At 42.6% G+C, this 12331-nt stretch overlaps 1 protein-coding gene across 1 annotated transcript in view; it reads left to right on the top strand.

Moving 5' to 3' along the window:
* Window positions 1-12331, top strand: part of meis1b (Meis homeobox 1 b) — a 77374-nt gene that overhangs the window by 25231 nt on the left and 39812 nt on the right. The window contains exon 8 of the mRNA XM_084949480.1: window positions 10439-10584. Coding sequence (XP_084805606.1) covers window positions 10439-10584 — 146 coding nt within the window. The remainder of the gene's footprint in view (window positions 1-10438; window positions 10585-12331) is intronic.

The following is a 12331-nucleotide window of genomic DNA, read 5'->3' as shown; positions in this document are numbered from 1 at the left end:
CAGGGAAACACCAGTGAAGCGCCATTTGTGGTCACAACCTGCTTCCCTGTGGAGGTTCTTTGTTATTAGATATAGGTCGATGCTACTTTAATTTCTGTTGAGGCTCATTTTGTAACCTTCATATGACACATGCAATGCTTCTATCAAACCTGTATCCACACAAACATTCATTCATTTGAAAGTGGAAAAGTGACTAAAATCACCATATTGTAAGGTCACGGATTTGATTACTGGGTCTTTTTGCCACAGTATTTCCTGCTGTAGTTATATTGAACACCTACAATTCAAATTATTTGTTCAACTTTTGGCGATAATTGTGTTTAAGAGCATAAAGGTGTGAAATACCATGGCTGAGGTGGCACGCTGTGAGTCCAGGTAATCTGGCATGTGGGAAGCTGGAAGTATAGAATGAGAGAGCTAGGCCAAAGCTTGACCCAAGGCTGACCTAGACCAAACATGCTGCCCCCAGAGACCTCCTCCCCTTGGTCCCTTTGACATGTATACCTGCTATAGGGATTTGAGTGAAAGATAAAGACCTCAGCAAGCTTTTCTAAGAGTTTAGAGACAGAGGGAGGAAAGAGAAGGCTAGATAACAAATACTTGTAGAGCAGCACAAGAGCAGCAGGGTGGGCTGAAGGGAAACTTGGGGGTTTACTTAGTGTGTTTGCAAAGCAACACAAGGCATCCCACTTGTGGTACACACACTTGTGAACACATACATTTAGACGTAACCCAATCATCCCTTCCTACTCCAAACTGGTGAAACTCAAAGAGATGAGCAGGAGTTGGGGCAAAGATTCTTAGTAGTGATAACCTTTAGAGCAAAAGCATGAATGGCGGTGTTAAACACACAAACTGCCAATATATTGTACACATTAGCTCCCAAGGGCTCTCCCAGGTCTTTGTTCCTCTGAGATACTCTTAAGCAACAAAGAGGTCATACTTTTACAGGAAGTCACCCCCAGAGAGAGCTGCCTCTTTCAGGAAATGACTTGGTGGGACTGTGCGGCGAGAGTGCCAGCATCCACGGGGGGCATATCACTCCTGTCCACATGGGCCCATGCTCCACAGGAAGTAGGCTGCTGTAAACCCACTCACTTCCTCTTCCTCTGTCCCTGTCCCAGAAGTCTTATCAGGACTGTATATGGGTCGCCTGATAGGACTACAAATCCCCCACATCCCCATAGCACCACATCCTTTCCCTATCAAGGACATGACAAGAAGTAGGAAGTGAGGATGTAACATTCCTTTATAGAGAGAATCTGCAATGCATTTTTTAAAAATTAATTATTATTATTTTTTTATGTAGGAGTGATTAAGAGGGCATCCTATCATTAAAAAATTCATACACTCAATCTCTCCTACTCCTTTTGCCCTGTTTACTCATAAAAATAAGCTAAAATCCTAAATAGATCCTAAATAATTTAAATAGAGTAGGTTGTAGCTCGGATAATAAGTTATCCTGTTTTCAAAACCACCCCTTCAGTAACCTGAGCTTGTGGGCGAAGAGCATATTATACTCCCTCATAATACTGAAACCGTCTGTTATTCCCAAAAAAAAAAAACAACCCTCCCTGGAAGCTAATGCGCTATTATTAGCACTTACCACCGCAGGGTTAGCGTGCCTGTATTATCTAACTACATGCAGTTTGGCTGGTGCTGATAGGTTAGCATGAGTGGGAAAATCCATGTGTATTAAAAGCGTTTATCAGAGGCTGTGTCATTCAGATAGTTACCATGTGGAAAAATGCAGACGCAAACAAGTGCTAAACACGGAAGTCTGAATAAATAAACTGAGAAGCTTCAGTTTGGTTAGTAGAACTGTACCCTGATCATAAAGACAAGATTAAAGACAGAACACGCTAGTTGTTGGTGCTGAAATGATATATTTCCTGACTGATGGCTTGAAGTTAAACAAGTTAGTCCTGCAGTAAGATATAATTTTGCAAAATGTAGCTTTTTTATAAAATATAATTTGAAAGGATGTATTTTCTGGAAAGTCATGTTGGCTAAAAATTACACCTTGATACTACAGCTTAGTAGAGAGCTCTTGAAAGAAAGATGTAGTTACTGTCACTTTGAGTTTATTGAAAGTATATTTTGATGGTTTAATAGCAGACTTTAGTGAGTACAGGTTTTCTCCTGCTAAATATATATACATTTACTGAGTTTAAGTCCACAACAAAGTCCAATGGGATGTTTTTCCTTGAGATTAGCTAAAGGTTCCTTCTCTTTGTCCCGCACATACATTGAAGGACTTTTGAACGCCCTTCAGCACATCAGCTGACTTTTGGAAAGGACTGCCGTGCCATTGTGCTGTTAAGTGCTCTTCGCTTTTGTTATAGTCCTTGTCCTCTCTACAATCCCTTCCCCCCTTCCCCTCCTCTCTCATAGTCCATTTGACTCTCCCCTTTTCTCTCTAGCTGTTCACTGTGAGCTGAGTTTGGCTGAAGCTCGGTGAGTCGAAGGTGTCAAAAGCCACGTGAGAGGCAGTGAAACAATTGGAAGTGAGTGTTAAGAGTGAGAAAGAAGCAAAAGAGGCTAAATTTCAGGAATGTTACCCTTTTGTGTGTTTGTGTGTGGGTTTTTGAGGACTTCTCTTCCCCGACTTGAATGCGGACCCCCCTTACAAGTGCCCCCATTTGAACCGAGTCTGGCCTTCTATCTCTAGGTTAGGGGAAAAAAAGAGAAAACTTCAGCACAAAAGCAAGAAGGGAAAAATCAATAGTTACACAGCAAAAGTGCTCGACATGAAAGGGTGAATTCATCGCCCTACACTTTCATTTTAGCTTGTACCGTCTGTCTCTTTCTCACTCATTCTTTCTTCCTCAACTGATCTGGAAGTGGGAATAAAAAGCAGTCGGTGTGTGCGTATATGTGTGTTCCTGTGCGTGGAGGCATACTGCAGTTTAATGTCGTGTCGCTGCCCTGTGCTTGAGGCAGTTTCCAGCGTGTCGGGCAGCCTGTGGTGATGACCCTTTACGGGAAAATGGCACAGAGAGAGCAGTCACATTTACACTGACATTTTTGCCATCACCTATGGCTATGTCAACAGGCCTGATCCCTCCTTCCCCCCCAATAGCCAACAGTGGGTGGGTCTCAGCCATAACACACAGAAGCACAGGAACACTTTCACAGAGAGTATGACCATTAACAAAGGTCTAATATTCAGTATATTACCCTTCTTAAAAGGTTTATCATTTGGCCTATAAAACGCCATAAAACTGCGAGAAATACCCAACACAGTTGCCTAATTTGAAATCCACATTGTTTTTGTGCACCGACCAAACCTTGTCGGTCTGTCTAACTTTACATTTTCAATTCCGTCAGTAGACATGGTAACATGAAACACGTGAGAAGGCGAGCATGAATGGAAACTTACATTCCGTATGATTATTAATAATGCAACACTCCAGTAAAAAGCCACATGAACCTCCACAGACTTGAGGTTTAAACAGTTTTAATTAACTGATTACTCTGATAACTGCTCTGTGCTGCTTTATTCGTTGTTGTTAAACACATTCCCTGTCTCTGACTTACTGATACCCTCCTCATTGGATCACCGCAGTCAAAATAATTGCAGCAAACTTGGCTCAGAATCTCACAACAATAAGTCTCTAGTGTGTTTTAATTACAAATCACCCTTGTAAATGAATCACTAGTTACTGTCATTATTGAATCTGTCAGTGCTGATCCACAAAACTGTCATCATTCAAAGTAACTGGCTTTGTTATTGCAAAGCACTCATTATTTACTGTAATTACTTCAATGGAAATGTCTTTAATTGCAGGAAGCAATTACTTAGCCCCCCTCCCGTTTATTTACCTGGAAAGCCTGATTTTTTTAAAGTTTGTAATAATGGCAACTTTTTTTGTCTGCCTAATCTAATAAGGTGAATGTTCTGTACAGATTAATACATGCTTCAGAGTGCTATGATCGAGATTCAATTACTGGACTTTAAAGCAAAGACCCCAAAACAGTAGTCTTTCTGGCAAAAGCAGAAGGGAAGTCTAGACTAGCCATATTGTTTTGTCGACAGCGCATGTCATTATCCGCAGAATAGTCATGGGGATTTCTCTCCGTCTCTCCTCCTCCTCGGGAATAAAAGGGAGGCGAAGCAGCATTGGTCACAGAGAGTGTTTTGTACTGAAGTGTGTGTGTGTGTGTGTGTGTGTGTGTGTGTGTGTGTGTTAGTTTAGAATACTTCAGTGGTCATTATTGGAAAGATGCCTCATGATAGATCATAGGAAATGGGTGCATGTGAGTATGTTCAAGTATGTGTGCGGTAAAGGGAGAGATGCTTTTGAAAATGTGCCCCTAATTGCGTCGCAAGGAATTCCTGCATGTTCAGAATATCTGGAGGTGGGAGGGGCCCTTCAGAGCCATGCAAAGGGAACCCCCCACTGCCTGCAAGCCCCCCTGTACTCCCCCTTCCTCACGTCTAGAGCTTATGAATGGCCTGAATACAATAAACGCTGCTTTTTTTTCTTTTTCTCCCTCCCTCTTGCAAGCCCTTCTTTACCCCTCTGAGGATTTCTGGGAATGTAACGTATGTGTATTTGTGTGAGTGTCTTGTGTGTGAGTGCTAGAGAGAAAACGAGTGAGGGCACTATTGTGAATGTACATCAAGAGTGTCTGCACTTTGTGTGTGTGTGTGTTTCATGTTTGGCGTTTGTGTATGTATGTATGAATTTCTCATCTGCCAGTACGAAATGTGTGGATCCCATGTGGAACAGGATATCAGGTCCCTGAGGCCTGGGCCTTGCCTGGGCAACCAACCCAGGGTCATGTGAGCTTTCTGGGGTGTGAAACTCTAGGACTGGTCTATGAGAGATCAGCTTCAGGTCACTCACACTCTCAGCAAAAGACACTCTCTCCTGCAAGCAATAGCCCTTAGACTAAATGCAGTGTCATAAACTCAAAAACCTGTCTCCACTCCTTTTCTTCTCAGTCCATCCACAGCCTATAAAACCTAGCAAAAACATCATACAGTATGTTCCAAAAATGTTTCGCCATCTGTGAATCATTCCTCGCACAGGATCCCACTCATGACATCTGGCACAAAGCTAATATTCATAACCCTTCTCATCTCAACGGTGCTTCTACGAAGAAAAAATAAATTATTAGAAAGCTAAATGTCATAATTATCTTGCAATGCGCTAGAAGCGACACGTCTGACAGTACTGCTATTCGCAGATGAATGACTGGTGAATATGTGGCTGTTAATTTGCCAGGCAGCAGAAAAGTGGCTGACACCTCTGAATGGCACGTGTGCCCGTGCACAGGGGGCAGCTAGTACCAGTGTCTGTCCTATGAGATGGTTTATAATCAGATCATAACAGATTAGCCTAGATACTGTTTGATAATGTCACGGTATGCCTTGAGACAGATGTAGAGGAGCGATAAAGACACAAAAGAGGGAAGTAAAGAAACTGAGAAGTGGAAGCTTAATTTCTACCCAGAATTTGAAGCAGTACACTTTTGATTTGCATAGGAAGACAAAAAAAGCAAAAAATGAAGGAAAAATGACGCCTCAGTCTTGCATCGAGCAAATACTGTGCAGATATCCCCCATCCAAACTCCACAGTCCAGCAGACAGAGAGAAAGAAGAAGAAGGGTAATGAAGTAGGAGGGGAGGGAATGCGATAATGAAACACAGAGTGGCAGAAAGACTTAAATAAAAACCATCGAAGCTGAATAAAACAGACTTTAAGTCAGTTTAGCTAGCGCTAACAAAGCTAGTGAAAATGCACAAAGAAAGCTAACCTAATTTTTACGTCATTATCTGTTTGCTTGCAGTGTGTGTGTGAGTCTGTGCATGCTCGTGTGCAAGTGTGTATTTGTGTATACGGCGTGTGAGGGGACTGATAAAATATTCCTTCCCTCGGTTGGCCCCGGGGCATTTCAACTGCCCCTGGCTCCTTCCAGTCAGTGGCCTGCTCCTAATTGCCACACACACACACACACACACACACACACACACACACACACACACACACACACACACACACACACACACACACACACACACACACACCAGGAAATGCACATGAATAAAGAAAGGCAAAGATAGACACACACATACAGACAAATGCACATCCATGCATGCAAAGCAAACATTCTTAACACACAAACATGCACCCCCACTGTCCTGCATTGATTCACCCTTCTCCATCTTCCCAGCACCCCCACCTCACCAATAGTTACAAAGATGTTGTCATGGCCGATCAGTAGGCCCTGAGTTGTGCCTGTGGGGAGACTGGAGCTTGCTAGCCTAGCATCCACATGCTGTATGCATGCATGCAGCGCAGGGTTAGAGCCTGCTGATGCTCTTAATAAGGCTCACAGCCCATGTATGTAGAATGACTGACTTGTTCATTGGTTGAGTGGTTAGCTAGTTGCATGGCTAGAATTCTAAATAACTGATTGACAGACTGACAAAGCACACGACAAGCAGGGCTGCTTTATGACTGACTGTTGTGCTTGCTCACTGGCTTTATAGGCTGACTAGTTGACTGGATAGTTTAGTGGGTGACTGAAAAGCGGTGTGAACAACCATCTGACTGACCACCAAAAGGGCTATTGGCTAAGTGATGGACGGATTATGATGTCACTGTGGCCACTTCTATACTAATGAAGATGAATTTGAAATCAGTGCTTGCATAGCCCATGTTTTCTGCCCATTCAAGCATACCAGTGATCCATACTGACACCACAAAAGACTACAGAAATGTTTGCATTTGGTCTATTGAGTATGCCCAAGATGCTTGAGTCATCTGCTTTGAGGGCGACATGCACCAGTGTGTAACCACATGTCATAACAACAGACCCATGTTTTTGTTAGCCTCCACACCAGCCACATCTCGACATGTATCGGGATATGGCAATGCAATACCATATTTCCCAGCAAGAAAAATGGCAGTTTTATAGTATTCACTCCCCGCATCTGCGTGGTATGTTCAGCTTGGGCTACAAACATCAGTTGACAAGCATCAAATGATACACTGTACTCTGCTGATGTTTGTTTCACTGTAAGCCAAATTTTTATCTATTTTAAATCACACATCTCTTTATAGTGAAATGGATGGTACAGAATGTCTCTGGAGGACCTTTTTCTGAAAATTTCAGTTTTAAGTGTTAAAAAAATGTCACCTCAAAGACCCAATAAACGAAAAATATAGATCTGCATTATGAAAGCTGACAATTCTGTGTATTATTATCATTATTATTATTTTCCAGCTGATTAACTCCAGTGTACCACAGCATCTTTTCCCTTTCTTACCAATTATTTTCTCGCTCTGTACTGCTCCAGTCAGTGGCTTGAGTTTGGTCTTCCACTTTTTCATTCTCTCTTTCTCTCTCACTCCATTTCCCCTAACACTGTCTCCTTCTATTTTCTTATAGTCCTTCACTATCTCTCCCTCACTGTCTCTCCCTGTTTTAGCCTCTCTCTTTCTCCGACGGGCTCTGGTAACACAGTTGACATTTCCCCAACATGGCTGCCAGACACAGCTTCAGCACCTTTCCAGTTTCACCCTTCCTTTCTCCCTTTTTCTCTCTTCCCACCTCCCACTCTTTCCTCACTTGCTGGGGTTAAAGAAAAGCAGAAATTAGCCCCAGACCATGTAAAGGTGATTGGTATCAAATTGCACTGAAAATGGAAATGCCAATAAAATTGACAGACCCTTCTCCAGCCCTCTTTCCTTTCCCCCTTCTAGGTAAAAATAAGCGTGTATAGGTCAGACTCAGAGGTATAAGCAAAGAGAGATAAGGGGGGGAGGATTAATATTGGTAAGTGTTAAGGTTTCCCTGGCTTAGGGTGATGGGTGACAAAAAATTGCAGCAAGAAGACACAGAGAATCTTGCAGTTTTTCTGAGCATACACTCTTTTAGTACTTTTGTACTTCATTTGCTCCCCTTTTTGTATCCTCCCTTCTTTTCCCTCTTCTCTATGCTTCTCATGATTCTCCCCTCTTCCCTGAGATGCCATGCACACCAACTCTTTCCCACTTGCTCACCTGCATGAATACTCACTCACTCGCTCACCCACACTGAGCTGGTACTCTGGCCGTTTGCTTCTGTTTTCCCAACTCGCATGGGACAAGCCCCTGGGTTTGTTATTGTAGGCTTTGCTGAACATGAGCCGGTCTTTACAACGGATTGAAAGCATTTGCTTCCAATGAAAATCTGGTCTTAGATTACAGGGCCACGGCTCGGCTCACCCCTCTTTTCCACCAGGCAGAGAGATGTAGACAGAAGGGTGGGTGTATTTTAGCCCTGAAACAGTAGGAAGAAAAAACTCACTTGTTAAGCTCCGGCTGCATTTGTCCCAGACTAATGATGTAACCAAAGCCCACATTTAAAAAAAAACAAACAAAACAAAACATTTTTTAAGGACAGAGAGGAAGAGAAGCTACGTTTAATGGCGCTTGCGTGGTTAGTCTGTTAATCAATTAATGGATTGGCCATAAGTGATTAATTGGGTAAAGATTATTTAGTTCTGGTTTGATGTGTGGCTTAGTTTCATGTTTGTTTTACATCATTGTAAATTGAATATATCTGGATTTTGTGCTGTGGAAACACACAAATGTAATATTATTTAAGCTCTGGAACAATTGTGAGCATTTTTACTAATTCTGTCTTTATAGCAGGTTTTCATCCCTTTTTCCAGTCCATAACATTATCCAGTGACTAGTAGCTCACCCATTACATTTTGGTGATGTGACAGTACAGTTCAACCAGCTGGTTTACCTGCCTCACAATGGCAGGTGTTTGCATCACTGTCAGGCCATCTATAATAAGCTGTCTCTTGTTTTATCCCTTCTTTACCCTTGATAGCATCCCCTCCACTTTCACATGAGGTTCATTAAAAACCCTTCAATATGTGTGCATATGTATCTCCTTCTGCTAGAACAGAGCGAGAGAGTGAGAGCTAGCTGAGAGCGTTGTTTCGTATGGATCGTTGAGGCTCTCTCTCTCTCCTAATGGTGTATATAATTCAGGTGCCCTCCAGGCATGCTTTCAGGAATTCTTTTGCCTGAGGTAATGGGGAGCAAAGGCCTGGGTTTTAGGCCCTTGATTATTCCATTGATGTGGCAGGCTGGAAAAAAGTCATCTCCAACCGGATTAGCGCCAACATGCCTATTAATTATCGATGAATCGGGGCTTAGGGTTTAGCTAGGTGCTGGGTGTCGCCCTCTGCAAGTTAGTGGAACGCAGGCCCATTTCATTGCAGTTATCTATCCCTGCCACAGTGAATAGACCTAGAAGCTTTAGAAGTGCTTTGTGTGTAATCAATAAATAACTGGATCCAATTGTGTGCACTGCTTTAGTGGGGTTTTTTTTTTTTTTTTTTGCTTTTTTCTCACATTTTTATTTCCCCTCACTTCCAGTCGAGAGAGGCGATACAGGACAAAAGTCAGTTATTTGCCTCTGAAATGTTTAGCAGTGAAGGTGCCACTTGTTTACCTCGCCTCATGTTTCTTTTATGATTATCATCTTCATTGAGGGTGGCTCACATTTTTGAATAATGATAATAACAATTAGGCTTTTCACAGCCACGGATGGGAAGAGGCCCTTTCTCTCCACTGGAGCTGTATAGAAAACGTACCATAATTGGGTGGTTTTGAATATGTGCTGTGCGTGTGAGTGTGAGTATGGGTTCATGTTGTTGAGTCTGAATGCAGAGAAAAGGCCCGTGGAGCGCCTTCCTTTCTCTCTTTCTCTCAGTGCTCAAATACGCTGAGCTTTCTCAGTGTTCCCCTTAGGTGAGGTTAACTGGCCTTAATAGAGTCTTATCGAAGCCCTACAGGTTGCTGTAAGCAGCCATGACGCCATTGTTATGAAAAGCAGTTAGCTTTGTTAGCTCTGTATGTGCCTCTGACTTCCTTTTTTCTACCTATTTTCCTTTTATTTTCTGCCTTCCCCCTCCTTGCAACCTTGCCTTTTGTAGTGCCGTGTTACTCTTTCCACCTCAGGTAAAATGGCAGAATGCGCTGGGGCAACGCTTCAATAACTATTTTCCCCTCAGGATAATAAAGACTAAATCTCTCTGTCATTTTCAATTCTGCGTGGGCTTGGATGGGAGAGTGGGGAAATGCGACCTTACAAGTCCTTTGTGCTCCCCTTCTCCCTGTCTTTCTCCCAGGAAGATGCAAGCGCTTGCTCTGTTTTCAAGTGACGGGGGGAGCAAAATGAAAGGGAGGGTTATTTATAAATGTATTAAAAATGAATGCATTTATGAGGTGCTGTTTTCCAGCCATTCTCTTCTTGCCATTGTTGTGTCTCTATATCCATCCTTCTGTGCATACAAAGCCCTCCAGAATTCCCTCGAAATCGTATTTATTCCCTTTGAACACAGAGGCGCAGCAAATGCAGGAAGTAAACAAACTGTGTGTCTGATCTCCACTGTCTCTTCCTGTTTCTTGTCATGTGACAGGTGATGGTCTGGACAACAGTGTGGCTTCGCCGAGCACAGGGGATGACGATGACCCGGATAAAGAAAAGAAACACAACAAGAAGAGAGGGATTTTCCCTAAGGTGGCCACCAACATCATGAGAGCATGGCTCTTCCAGCACCTAACGGTGAGTTGAGCCAAACGCCATTCGTTCACTCTCAGTTTCATATCACGAGTGCACACTCAACTTCATTTTACAGCCATGGGCTGTCTGTACTGTTATACTTGCACATAGACACACAGATATGCTCTGTCTTTCTGCACTACTCAAAAGAACACACTGAGCCATTCTTTCTCTCTCTCTCTCTCTCTCTCTCTCTCTCTCTCTCACACACACACACACACACACACACACACACACACACACACACACACACACACACCACAGCCCCTCTTCTTCATAGTGTATCCTTGTTCGTACGGTGCACACTTCAAAGACAGAGGCCTGTGTAATCTGCTGGCGATCTCTGCAGCCTGCGTTCTCACTTCTCATCTGCTGAAACTGAATAAGGTTGAAGCCAAGGAGAGATGCCCCTGGCCATAACTGCAGATACATAGATGAACCTTATTAAAAACAAATCTGTCATTATTTAACAGATGCCGGGGATGCTGCAAAGGCCTGTGGTTTGGCTCCATTTTCCCTCAATTATAGCAGAGAATACAAATGCCGTTAACACCATCTGACTGCATCACAGATACTTTGTGGGGAAAAATGTATTTAGGCAATGGAGGGTGCCAATGTGACTGCTGGGATGGAACCAACAGTGAGCTGAATGCTCCCTTGGCCAACACAATTTTGATTCCGTTCAAGCCGAATCATTCGACTTATTAAAGATGTCTAGTTAAAGAACAGTGTACCATAGTTTACATGGTCTGTCATGAAATGAAATTCTTCAGTGTTTTCTTTTTTTTTTTTTTTTTTTTTTTTTTTTTTTTAACCCCATAAAGAGTCACTTATGCCCTGTTTGAGCTTCAGTGTTGGTACAGCTTACTAACTCAGAGTGATTATAGTCTCCTTAGTCCCTATGAGTGCATATTACACAGCTAGTATCTGCAATAATCATTGCCAAGAATGAGAAGCTTTGCTGTTTTTATTATAGTTTTAAATGGTATTTTTTAAAAAAAGATCTGATATGTTTTCAGTCAACAAATAGTTAATATATTTTCCTTGACGTTGGTTTGAGACCTCACCTCCCACATCTGTTTTTGTATCGATTCAGATAAAGTATGAACAGGGCACAAGATGGCCACCCGGAATTAATATTAAGATAGTCCTACACCGTACTGCTAACCTTTTAAAAATATAAAAATACAGTAAGTGAAACTGCTTTTTTGTGTGACAGATGAAGTCTTTAGTTACATTTTTCATTTCAGCATACACAGCTACGCTAGGGAAAAACCTTGCGTCACACACATTCTGCCTATGTCAGGAGTTTGTGGAGAACTTGATACGCTCTGGCTTTGTGGGTGTTGGTTTGAATTGCACAACAGTGATGATGTTAACGAAAGCAATTTGGTTGTTGGATGATGGCTATTGCATGGGCTCAACTTTTTATTTATTTGTAGCTTGTCTTTGATGTCGATGGTATTCATCGCTCAGTGCATTTGTTGGTTTTCAACAGTTACCGGAAAATCAGAGGAACTTTTTTACCGTGTCCAATTGTCTGCAGGTATGTAGGCAACATTGTGTGTGCGTACACAGACTCTATATACTCTCAAGACTTTTTTCCTTTGTACTCCCTGCTTCCCATCTGACTATCACCATCTTTCATATACCACCAGTTCTCCATCACCCTGCAAACACACATCATACACACATACTCCAACTCCCTGACCTCAACCCATACACTCCCAAAACCTTCGGGGCCACAGAG

This window comes from Perissodus microlepis, chromosome 13, assembly GCF_051167445.1.
Source record: "Perissodus microlepis isolate ML-2025 ecotype Zambia chromosome 13, ASM5116744v1, whole genome shotgun sequence".
NCBI lineage: Eukaryota > Metazoa > Chordata > Actinopteri > Cichliformes > Cichlidae > Perissodus > Perissodus microlepis.
The sequence above is the reverse complement of the archived record's forward strand: the minus strand, read 5'-3'. Positions and strand labels throughout refer to the sequence as shown.